General features: G+C 37.4%; 1 protein-coding gene across 1 annotated transcript in view; it reads left to right on the top strand.

Annotated features, from left to right (window-relative positions):
• The window catches only part of LOC113174013 (protocadherin-9), a 172,255-nt gene extending 159,590 nt beyond the window's left edge, over positions 1 to 12,665 (top strand). The window contains exon 5 of the mRNA XM_026377640.1: positions 12,248 to 12,665. Coding sequence (XP_026233425.1) covers positions 12,248 to 12,618 — 371 coding nt within the window. The 3' untranslated portion in view covers positions 12,619 to 12,665. The remainder of the gene's footprint in view (positions 1 to 12,247) is intronic.
• Positions 12,666 to 13,564: the final 899 nt, after the last annotated feature.

Genomic DNA, 13,564 nt, shown 5'->3' with positions numbered 1-13,564 from the left:
TTCTTCCCTAATGTTGGCATTTATTTTCCTAGCATCCTCTCTTTCTTCTCATTTAATCTCACCAGGTCATTTGAGAGATTAATTGCCGCCATCTTCAAAAACAACAAATTAGTTTCACGCATGTCCCGACATTAAGACTGAGTAACTGCACGTATCAACAACCGCGCAGTCAAAATAATGTTGTACTACACTGAAACTAGATGTCACACAAATTTGTCACTGCTCCTCCTTTCACTAAACAATCATGATAAAAGTGGTTTAAGCCAAGAAAGGCAGGGAAAGCACAGGTTACAGCCTACATCCACTTCAGCATCTCCATTAAAGGTCAGAAACCATATTAATTAAATTTATGTTTATCATTATCACATTTAATCTTTGCTACTACTCAGAGCTTCTTACACATCAGAGATCCTGCTACACCTTAGTTATTCATTGTGAATTGGAGTGCACTGGGAGACATTATCAGTCACAATGTAAAACCTAATCAAATGTAAAGATTATTTAAGAGTAACACATTCTTTTAGTTAGAATAACTAAAATAACACAGTTATGACATTGATCAATTACAAGTATTAGTGCATATTGTTGTTCATACCTCTATAATTACTAAGCTGGAAACTCAAGTAGAGCAAGTGTTGATATTTAAAGTACTTCCTCAGGTAAATCAAACCATCATTTGCCCGCCTGTTTGCATTTATTACATTTTCAATACAACTTTACAATAGCTAATACACATTTATTATAGTCACTTTCCTTCTTTCTATCCAATATGAAGTTCTCTCCTTTAGTGATTTTATGCAGTAAAAGTATTACTTTTGTTTTTAATTGCTTGCTCACTGTAAAGTCATCCACACAAATACACTACTGTATATCCAATTCTCCATATATCTTTTGAAAACCTTTGTTTTGTTTGGTGCTATATTGTTACTGATCGTATGTAGGGCCATATTGTAGCTCCAGTCCTTCTCACAGATGGAGATTGGAAGAGGCTTCTGGGTTGTACAGCCCTCCTGCAAGGATGTGATGGACACTTAATTACTTGGCTGACAGAAGTTATTCGCCACCTGCACCCAACAGGGGTCTCTGCCAGGCCCTGACCTCCACTTCCTCCCAGTGCACCTACCGGCTCACAAAGCAGATTTATGCATATGGCTATCACTCACATTTCATGTTGCCATTATAAGATTTTTTTATACTATTGCCTTTGTGCTCTTGCTGCAGCAGTGATTTCAAAGCCAATGCATGCACTGAAAGCACATTATGTGACTTTGCGAGAACGTTTTCAGCGATGTGATCAATCTATAAAAGGCATTAACACTTGATTTCCCTCATTAAAACTCTATCAGTCAAATCATTGGAGATTTAGCATTTCCTTATTTCTTTGCTGGGGTGTGACGGATGGATTAGAGAACAATTTTAAACTTTGAAACGTCCGACATACATTAAAGCTTGGATCAACTTCATCGTGAATTGTCCTATTATACCTGACACATTTAATGCATTTCTCAACTGTAATTTTCTCTACTATATATATTACACAGTTTTCATATCAATTTGTGTGATCCTGTGGCCTTTAATATAAAACACCTTAACACCAGTGCAGCTGAGGCAGATGGTTCTCAGTGTTGAAGAGGAGGTGCTAACTTTTTCCATCACTGCCAATTTAATGCCTGAAGAAGTTGTAAATTTTGACACATTTGCTTACCTAACGTGAGACATAGTTGCAAACTATATGACACGCTGAAACTGTGCGAGCTTATGTTTTACTGCACAGCACAAAAAACATGTACAGATAAACAGTTGGTGACATATTTAATACTCATTATTTTGTAACAAGTACGGCAAAGGTTTGTATACCTAGTGTATGGTATTCCTATTTCTACTGTATGCCTATTCTATACATTGTATCGATGACCTTGAAAAACCTGAGAACCTCATATCCATTTAATTAAGTGCACTTTTAATAGGCAATACGACACTATCAGTTCCCTGAGGTAATTATGAATAAATGTATATGTAGCCAGTGCATGCTTCAAAATTATGAATATTAACACAGAGGAGATGTACCTCAACATTGCAATTACAGTTCTCTCAGGGGATTAAAACAGTTCTGTTTTATTATCAAATTCCTTCAGGCTCAAGGTAGTGATCAAAACAAAGAATTACATGTCCCTCTGTCACTACTTCACAGCCAAACCTATTTGAGTTATTTTTTCTACTTTCTCTTCCATCTCTTGTTTATTTTTATTTGTTTATTATACTTGTCCTTTAAAGTAAGCTTTACTGTATCTGGGTGTACCTTTTTATGATAATCCATTATGCTTATTGCTACATGTGTGGGCTTCACTGGAACACATGCTGGACCACATGCCTGGAAAGCTCAAGGTACTCCAAAATAATTTTATGTATACCTACCTACCAACCAACTGGCCATTTAGTCATTCTAAATGTGTGGATCAAGGAGTTTATTTTTGCAAAAACTACAAATTAAATCCAATTAGATGTAATGATGGCGATGTTAACAATAGTGACAAATTGCCGGTTAATTGCTTAAAAAGAAATGTAAATGTGTAAAACATTGGCCTGTTTTAATTCGGAAAGAAATAAGCCAATGTTTTTTGAGGTAGACTTAAACAGTCAAATTGCAATACAAAATGAGAGAGAATTAGTGTAGCTGTGGTGGAGACTCTGAGTGGAGCTACTGTATAGCAAAAAAATCTATAATAATGCATGCCTTGTGGTAAACCGCCAGGATAAACACTGTCTATAAATTGTATATATCAATTATTTTTTAAAGCAGTTCTATTGGGGAAATTGGAACTAATGCAGAAAACAATGTGATCATATACCACAGGTTAAGGTTGGGCTCTTAACATTGGGTATGTGAACAGGATCCAATAGATGTCAAGCTGTTACTAACGTAGCAACATGGCCTGTCAGTCGTTCACTTAAGTCAGAGCTTACGATGTAGTTATATAGAGTTCACTTTAATTCATCCTGACAGGTGTTACAATCAAGTGCAGACAAAAGTTCACTTTTGTCTAAGTTTTCATTTGGAGTGTGAGCGAAAAGTAATAGACACTATATAAATGTTGTTAATATTGTGTAAGGTGTAAAACAGAATCAGTTATCATATATCTGTCCCAGTGTTATCATCGGTTATACTAAAGGTATACCCGATCAGAAAAGGATTTGATCCACTGTTGAGATGAGCACGCATACTCACTGACTTAGAACAGAAATTAGATTACAAGGTCAGTGGCTGAGTCTAATGCAGTGGAAGATTAGAGAGGGAGAGGAACTCATTTTTACATCGCCATTGTTGTCATGGGGACTGAGTACTTTCACTCATCTGTGTAAAACAGCAATTTAAAAGGTGTTTTGAAAATCTTCACCATACAGAGACATAAAGCTCAAACATGATTTATCAACACAAGCTTTGCTGAATTATTTTTAAAATCCATTTTACTTTTATATATATGTTGTATTATTATATCTTGATTTGATCATTATTGCATGTGAACATTTAAGTTGCACTGACTTTGGTTTAGTTATCGTTTGAGTTACACTGTTTTACTACTGGTTACAGTTATAGAATGACTCATTTGTGCCAAACATGGACGGATAGATGGATGGGTGAATGGGTGAGTGGGTGCATGATGACAGGACAGATAACTATCAAACTGAAGGTCTGGATGTCAAATGTGTTACTTGTATGAGAGATGGCAGTGCTGTCAAAACAGTCTTTCAGACAAGTCTGAACATCATTCTCTTCAGGTTTTTCATTCAAAATAGTTAAATTATATTTTGTTACCTCAAATAATAATATTTCATGTTAAAGTTGTGCTGTCTGGCCATGTTCAGGTTATACCTTGGATGATATTGTAAACAACAGTGAAAATATAAAATGCAAGGACCTTGGCGTGTTGTATTTCTAACTGCCCTCTTTACAAAAGCCCCAGAACACAGGTGAACAAAGCAACGTAGCTACAGTGAAACCTCAACATTTGCAGCATCATGCAAATAAGCTTCAGGATTATGCAGAAACAGGTTTGGAAGAAAACATTTCAGAAAAGGTCTAAAGATGTTTTGGATTCTGGTGCATTCAAAAATACTGTAAAGCAAGCAGTCCATGGTGGCTTGTTGTGTTTCTGTAGTGCACTACAGACACCCTGCCTTTCTCCCCTCCTAGTTGGCTAACATTTGAGTTGCTTGGTCACAAAGCACTATAATGTCTCATGGCTGTAGGCACAAGTTTGAATGCTGAGGCAAAGAGAGAAGATGTAGCTTCATCTCACTATAGACAGGGTGGAATTTGTTTTCTACAGTGCAGTGGAGTTCATCATTCCCTTTACTGGTGCCTCAAGCACAGACAGCAGCTTTTCACCAGTTTGTTAATCAAGTTTGCTTTTCTGTACTATTTCTCCCAACACACCACCACAAAAACTGGCCTCGCGTATTGATATGTTGTCATGTTCATGCACTAAAGTACCAGAGCTTCATGAGAACAGGCTAATCCACCCTTCTTAGCCCCATTCTATGTTACCAGTAAAGTACACTTTATTGTTAAAATGACAGTCCAGGCACGTCAGATATAAATTATATATTATATAAATACATCGAGAGAATTTATGTTTTGTTTGCTGTTGCATGTGGGCAAATGTGCAATTTTACAAGCCTTCAATTTTGATCCAGCCAAAAACATGATTTGTACCTCTTGGTTGTAAGCTCTTTTGTCTTCTAGTCATCGAGGTGATGACTCTATTTGCTCAAACTGACAAAATTCACCGCCGGTCTCCATTCCTCCACACTGCAGCAGTGTAAAAGGCAGGAGTCACCTACTGTAAGAACCTCTGGGGTGGCTTGACCCAGAAAAAATACATTTTTGGTGTACAGTAGAAGATGGTAGTAGGAAAGGTCAGTGTTTCAGAGTGCTCCTGTGCTCTTACTGCAGCATTTTTGACAACATGCTCAGTGGATGCTATGTCCTGGCTACAGTATCTGATTCAAGACAACCCTGAGATTGTAATTGCCAGATAGTTTTGAAAGCTAAATCCGTTAGTAATTCATACAGGGGAAACAACAACTTTAACTTTTAAATAAGGTTAGAAAGAAATCTGGTGACTCCTAAGCCAGCAGTTTAATTTTTAATGTTACTTTGCTAAAATTCAACAACTTTGATAGAATATTCCACTTATAGTGGATGTGAAGTTAACCCCTAGAGTGGTGCAATGGAGTTTTGAGGAAAACACTGAGTGAGGAGGGCATGGGAGGTAAAACTAAAAAAGCTCGTAGATATCACTGCTGTTATTACTGTTTACTGAATGATGCAGTTTATCTAGTTTAAAAGACTAAAAGTTGATAACAGGCAAACAGTACAGAAACAGAGAATGAAAGAAAACTCGTACCTGTAACTGCTTCGAGCAGCGTGTCCACTAAAAATAGGTATTTAGTTTTACCTTCTTTGTTTTCTTTTTTTTTTTAGGCAGACAGGAACCTTAAATAAATACAGTGTATATCTGTGCAATGTAACAGCACACTTGTTGTACAACCTCACAGAGCAGCTAAAGTTGAAAAATATGAATTTCAAATTGATCTCAGAATAGTTAAGTGAGGTCTCAGCCAATATGAGTGATCATGGAAATTAGGTAAATGACAGGCATGTTTTGACAGACTTTGTATTTTGTTTTTCGCACTGTTTTTCACATTAACGTTGCTTTTCTTTCCTTGCATCTTGCTTCCTCCTTTTTTGTATCTTTGACGACCCCTCACTAACATTCCAAAGCTTCTTGTTCTTTTTCTATTTCCACTCCTTCCTGCCCTTCATCTTCTCTCACGAGAAGCTTCTGCCTAGCCTCAAAGGGAGCACTAGAAAGGCTCCATCAGCCAGTATAGTATTCTCTCAAGGATGCATCTAGTGTGTTCAGTGCTCTACTCTGCTCTGCAGATCTAACCAACCCTAGATAGCCTTTAGTGTAGATCACAAGACCTTTTTGAGTTTGCTGCAAAGCTGCGTAAAGCTGTTATTCTATGTATTGTTGGACACCAACCATTAGATTATTTACACTTTCTTCAATTTATGAAGCAGATCTTCATAAATATAAGCTATTTATATAATACAGCAAAGACTTCAACATACAGCAATGGACTGATGGTGTATGTATGTTTTGTAGTAGAGGATGAAACGGTCACAAAGAAACCCAGCAGCATATCCTAAGCATATATAGATTTAATTTGCCAGATGTATCTTGTGGGGTTTGGGTGGCAGCTGGAGACAGCAGCATGGCACTTTGTGCCTCCATGCTGGACCAAAACAAAGCCTCATTTGTCCCCAAATAACAACATCTGGGCATGCTTAACAGCATGGATAAACAAACAAGCCCTATGGACACTAAATCGCCTGCACTCAATCACTCTCACTCCCTCTCCACCTGTTCCTCCTTGCCATTCTGAAGGGTGTAGGTTGTTGGTATGGGACTGATACATCAGCTCTGATAGTGTGCATCCAATTAATTAGCCAAACGTTATCTCATTAGTAATAGCTGGCAGACTTAAACAAGAATACTCCCGTACACTTGCAAACAACCTCTGGCCAAAAATGAGGATGATTCTCTCCTCCTCTGTAACCTCTGTGATCTGTAGCTGCTGAGTAGGAGTACTGAAGGAGAGGCATGTGAATGCCGTTTGGTCAAAGTGTCCATTGTTAAACAGCTATTGCTCATGGCTCACATTTATTCAGCAGCTTCTGCAGAATTAAACAGACCAGCCCCCAGCTCATCCTAATGACTCCGTATCAGGAGGCAATCTAATGGTTTCTTTGTCTTTAAGTTATCTGTCTTTGTGGACATCTGCAACATTTGCACAGTGCTGTAAGCAAAAGTCAGCACCATCTGACACAGTTCTGAATCCCTTGCATTCCTCAACACCTGTGCCTCAGTGTTATTTAAAGCACTCAGGGGCTCTGCACCAAACATCAGCCACCAGCTATTTGCTTGTGTGTGGTGTGTGTTTGTGTTCATGTGCGGGGAGAATGTGGACTTTTTGAGCATAGTAACCATGAGCAACAAGCTTTGTAGAGACAAAGTAGCACTAAACAATGTGTGAGCCATTTTGCGTGAAAGCAACATGATGTTACATGTGCCTCTTTGTCTATACAGAGAAGCTACAAATTTACAAAATGAGCTGAATGTGTAATCTCTGACAGTGGCACAAAGAATATTTTGTGTCTCAACTTAGCTGGAATTTAAATAAAACAGAAATAATGTTTTAGCAAAAATACATTTTCATCTCTTTTGTGCGCTCTGGGCATTTTATAGGAGCGCGATAAAACAGGAGAAGGTAGCTTATTTCCAAGTATGTCACAAAAGACGTGATCAAATACAGTCTGTTAAACCGTAGGCTTAGAAAAGTCGTTTATCTTAATTGTTATTTAATTTATTCATAATGAATAAGTGTTTCACAATCTCAGATTTAGGTACACTATTGTCACTTAGGCATTTCCTTGTTTCCCATAAAAACATATGTGTTTTCGCCTAACATAATTATAAAAGGGGTTTCTAATGGTGAAATGATGCATTGATGTGGAAAAGTGACAAAACAGTTCAATTTCTAATTTTCACTGGGTCAGATGGCATCAATTTCAGATTTACAAGTTTGTTTGTTGAGCAGCAGCACAACGAAGTACATGCCTAGCGGCCTCTTATCTATAGTTGTAGTGTCATGGTGTGCTGTGCTTATCATCTGTCCACAGCTCTTGAAGGTTTCAGCAGGAGTAGCAGGATGTCACTCGACACCCCTCAGGCTTTTCCAAGTCACACGGGTTTCAGCAGTGACAGATTTTTGATTACGCTATTTGCAGGCACAGCTATGCTACTGTGCATGAGACAGCGAAAGAATACTGTACACAATCAAAATAGGAAAATCCAGTGTCACTGACACTGTGCTCAATCAACAACCTATTCACAATGATATATGGCATCTGATGTCATTCTGATTACAGACTGGGAGCTCACAGTGCAGTGAGTCAAACACATTAATTCTTAAGAACACGATAATCAGAAAATGCTAGGTGCTGCTGATAAGCCTTGATGGTCAGTGTGTATCAATATGTAATCACAGAGCCCTGTTGACAGGCAAGATGATTGTGAGGAGCTACGAAGGAACAAAAAAATGAATAAAAATGTTTGTGTGTATTGATTAGGTGAATATGAAAACATTGGACAGTAACAGGCCAAGCCATTAAGTTAATGACAATGTGCAAAATAAACGATTAACAAAGAAAAACACAACGCAGATGGAAGCTAAATCTGGACTTATTCTCTTACAACGTCAGGAAGCCTCGTTCGAGGGGGAGGAGGGCTAATGGGAACTAACTCTATGTCATAAACTGTCCTTTCATTTAAATGGACCAACATATACCTGCACACTGTTACAGGGTGGAAATCCATCTAGAGACACATCACTAGAAAGCCAGCAGAGATTGAAGCCCAGTCAGGAAATGTGTGGTGTTTTTAATGATGTTTGAAATATTTGGTCAGCTGAGTTGGACTGTTGAATAAGCGGGATGTTATTTGGGTAGCCTGCCATAGCTAGTAGTTTACTGGTAACCTCAACACTAAATATGGCAACTCTCACCAATTTATAATGCTAATTGGCTTTTTGGTCTTTTTTTGCTCTTATGAATAAAGTGTGGAATCATATTTTTATTTATAAAATAAATACAGATTAGCCAATGGGAACTGAAGAAGTATTCACAGAGGAAGTATCACTGGCCTATATTATAAAGTATACAAGTACAATACAATTATAAGTAAACATTTCAGCTCTATAGCTTAAGTGGTCTTTCAATCAGGCTTTGTCTCTACATTGTCTCAAGCAGCAGGTGTGCAGACATGAGCAGGTAAAATGACTGATTCAAATTATTCTCTGCTGCTCACTGGGGCCACTGATTTTTACCAATCTACATGCAAATAGTCATGTTTATTCCACCGGGGGAATAGCAAAGCACAAAGAGTCTTTGATTAATGATTGGCTCTGCCTTCTTTTTTTTTCTTGTTAAAAAAATGAAATGCAAACATTACAATCATCTAATTCTGCTTTAATCACTACTTATATATTGTATGTGGATGTATATGTTACAAGTTAGTAAGGGCTTTTGTTTCTTTATTTATGTTTCAAGCACTTCAAGATTAAAAAGGCTGGGAAAAATGTCATCAGTGACATTGTCATTATTGATTCATCATCATAATCACTTACTCTAAGAATACAAAAAAGCACAACATCACATAATTGGCAGACTTGTGAATAGTTCCTCTGCTCTACACTGCACACCATGTACATGTGCAGCATCCCTTTTTTTCCTCCATCTCTCTTACTTAACAGCTCCCCAGATGTCTACTCGTCTACAATCTCGTTTGAGAAATTCATCTTGCTGTCCCTTGAGTAACATGTATTATTGCTCTCTGTGGTTCTTCATGCAACTGTGATAATGTGTGTCTTGGTTAGACTACTCACATGTCAATTATAGTTGTTGTTGCCTGTGATGGACTCCGCATTAATGCAGAAGAGTGACCGCCTCTCTCTTTGGGCACCAGCTTTCTACACATCATATCTCAGAATGTGCCAAGAGTTCAGGCAACAGGGTGTAGTGGAGTATGTTCTATTAAACTGGAATTAAGTTCATTTATATAGTATTACACACAAATGAGCCACAAAGACCCTCTCATAAAATCATGGCAAATGAGCCTGTACGTAAACTGCCATTTTTTTTGACATCACTGTTTGACTCCGAAAAAAATTAAGAAGCCTAGAAAGAAAATAATCTCTTTGTCCTTCAAAGACAGTCTTGTTTTTTGCTAGTGGAAAGATGCTTGTGAAAATATTGCCACTAAGAAAAATTAATTTAGTCACAGAAAACAAAATATATGAATATGAATTGCTATTATTTAGCTTTGTTTTGGACAAAGCAAAAATGTTCTAGTAGATAAAAGTAATTCCAACATAGTGAGTTGTAGGAACAGTGTAGCCTGTAAAATGTATCTGCAAGCAGTGGCCACATTAAAAGGAAGTGTGCAGTGCACCCCAGTGTAGCAGCCCTGAAATAATAAAGACTACTTCTTTAATATTTATTTTATTCTCTGCACATTGTAAAATATTCAATAAATTGTAGAAGAATTGTAACTTAGTAGCTAAAAAAAACTGTATAAACCAACTTTATAGTTGGTCTATTACACTTATTCACTTACATTAAACCTGACACCATTTGTCAGATTGACTGTGCCAATGTTTTCCAACTTTCATTAGTAAATAATACATTTGCATTCGCACAAATTGCTGCAAAGCAACACTTTTCAAATGAGTTTCAAATCTTTATTAAACATGTTTTGTCCACCAAACCAGTGAGCTTATTCAGTTGAAAGCTGCAGTTAGTTGTAGGTTCACAGCACTAACAACCTTTTCAATTTGTTTTATATAATGTATAACTTTGCAAGAAAAAAATCAATTTACATTTAATTGAAAATATAACTACGCAACTAACCTCAATTGCTACATATAACACAAAGGCACAAAAACAATGTGATTTATCCGTTTCTGTTCCTGTAAGTTCACTTTTTGCAGAGAAATACACTCAGGTTGTCTGACTACATTTAAATTAACAAGAAAAACAGGTCTAGGCAGGAATTAAAAAAAAACAAGAGTCATTGTAAATATTACAGAGCACACCCACCAGCCAATTAGCTATTTGTGAAGCAGGAGCACAAATTATGACAAATAGTTATCATATTCTATTTCAGGACAAAAACAGATGAATTCATTACCTTTTGAAGCCTGATATACAAACACACACAGAGACGTGGTTGCCTTTTTAAGAAAGGCAACTAAAACTGACTCAAAGAGACGATTTCTTCAAATAGTAGAGCTGCGTTACATTTCATGCATTATGCATGTGTTTTCTATCAAATAAGTTTTAAACAAATGCTCCTGAAACACTGATTGTTAGATATTTTTTTCATGTCTGCATAGTGAAGCATGTTCATCAGAGGAGTAGCCTGGTGGTAGCAATGAACTCGAGTCCGGCTGAGGATTTTTTGTAATACAAATTGACCTTCAACATTTTTTTTTTCTTTTGATAAGTGTGTTAAGATGATTTCACTGTGAAATTATTTCTCCTCAAGAGTGTTTACATCTGTCATTCATACAGTATAATGGTGAGTTTTTGCTGGTGGCCCCCAGACCTCAGAGGCTCTTTCCTAATGAGTGTTAACAAATCACACATTGATCCTGTTGATCAAAACCATAAACTTCAAGCATTCCACAGAACCTTTTTTAAAGATAACATTAAATGTTGAACAATCATTTTTTTTTTTTTTTACATTCAGATCCAATAAGTAAGAGATGTACTCCAGAATTATCTCTTAGTAGAGATGGTATAACATCTCTACTAAGACTACTAGCATCTATTTACAGCTTATTGTTATTTAGGCTCAGTATTCCACTATGGATTCATGCACAAAAAGAACTTGTTCATCTTTTCATCCTTCACAAGATCTATAACCCCCTTCCCCACATGTTCTCCAGCTCTCAAAAGCACAGCTCATTCATGTTTCAGACAGACTGCTGGTCAAACTGAACCCAGCTATCCCCACTCGCATAACCTGGACCTGATATGGAGATGGAGAGAGTTTGGGAGTGCAGGAAAGCAGAAGCTGCCTGTTACAAAGTTTATTCGCGATCTCTCTGCTGACTCTTCATTTAAGTAAAAGTAGACAAATCTAGGCCAAAGTTGACTGTAGGGACTGACTTTATATTTGTGCAATATCAGTATGTTTACAAGGAAACATAATTGCTTGTTTTGTTACCAAAGTACTAAATAGATTTCGGGGCTTGGACTGAGACTGTGGTTTAGGCAGCAGCAAGACTTTGGTTGGGGAAACATACAACAATGTGTAATTTATACTGATGATCACTTTTAATTGAATCACTGTTATAGTCTCAGAGCCTCAGGTTTTCTTAACACTTTTGCTGTCTGTGATGTTTTTATACACATCAAATTTATACTAAAGGTACAGGATCAGAATTGGATGGTACATTGACGATATTTTATAAATTCTTTTCATTCAATTTCACCACATACATTACTGTATGTCATTATGTATAGGACCGTAACAAACAATGGTCAGTGATCTCATTATAGTCGATATGATATGGTAGTTAATATGATCTATTTTTTCTTCTTCCTCGTCTTTAGATGGGCCCCTGGGACCCCGTGGCCTAGTCGAAGCTACAGAGATGTGCACGCAGGAGTGCCTAGTTTTGGGACATTCAGACAACTGCTGGATGCCCCCAACACTAGGAACATACCAGCAGCCCAAGTCACCAGTCTCAAGCTTTGGGTCTCAGAGGGAGTGGGGTCCCAAGGACAAACTTCTTAATGGACATACTCTGACCAGAACCTGGAAAAACGAGAATGGCCGGTCAGAGCATTTTGGTGACAGGAAGCAGTTTGGGAGTGGAGAGGGACATTTCACCACCAGTGGCATGGCTGATATTCCTTTGGTGAGTCTGAAGTCTTGCCAGCCAGCCTCCTGTCCAGACAGCCCGAAGGACCAGCAGCTATAAGACGGATTTTGTTTCTGTGCAGTGAGATGTCCGTACATCTGGACACAATAAACAGATGAAGCAACTCACCTGAGCTCTTCCCCTGTTTTATTTGTATTTTTTTTCCCCTCGTTTCATCTCTTCCCACCTAAATTGACGCTTCTGCCATGTGATAGCCACATGTACTATGTAGGCCACAAAACTATAGTGCTTATGCCGTGTTTTCTTTAATTCAACTCTACTATGTCGCTAGAGGAAACCTCTTTTATTTTTAATGAATCTCCATGGATTTCTTCAACGTACAGTAACATTTTCTGTCCACTTCAGGTGTGATTTGGACAAGTGGAGGACGAACATGCGTAAAATGGAGAAAAAGAAAACAAGTTACAAGAAAAAAAACTACCATGGCTAACCAATATATACAAATATTTGTGGTGTGGTTGTTATTGAGTTGTTCAGGACTATATTAATCGACACAATCAAAGAAAATGGAATTACATTTCAGAAAGTGTTGTTCTAATAACACTGTTAGTGGACACTTGTTTATCCCGTCATTGTCTCTGTGTTTGTAAATAAGACTTATTAACCACTATCATGTATCTGTAACCACCACAGTGAATAGGACAGTTCCTGGCTGTTGTCATCATAATGGCTTGTCTTTAGGGTTTGGGATTTCAACTGGACAACGATTTATAATGTGGCATATTGTACAACCTGAAAACATTAACCTAATTCTTTAAAAACCATACTGTTGATTTTCCATCTCGTAATATACTCACTGTTGCCCATCTTTCATAATAATTTTCTTCAAGTACTACAGAACCACGAGCAAACCTTTTTTTAAAAAAAAAAAAAAACATTTTGTATGAAGGATGTCAGTGCTCAGTATGTGCATTATAAAAATGAAAAGCTCTAAAGCGCTCCTCTATAAACTGATTTTGAAAGTGTTCGGTACAATTAAATAGCA

This window comes from Anabas testudineus, chromosome 3 (assembly GCF_900324465.2).
Source record: "Anabas testudineus chromosome 3, fAnaTes1.2, whole genome shotgun sequence".
Classification (NCBI taxonomy): Eukaryota; Metazoa; Chordata; class Actinopteri; order Anabantiformes; family Anabantidae; genus Anabas; species Anabas testudineus.
Note: the sequence above shows the minus strand (reverse complement) of the source record. Positions and strands in the feature narration are given on the sequence as shown.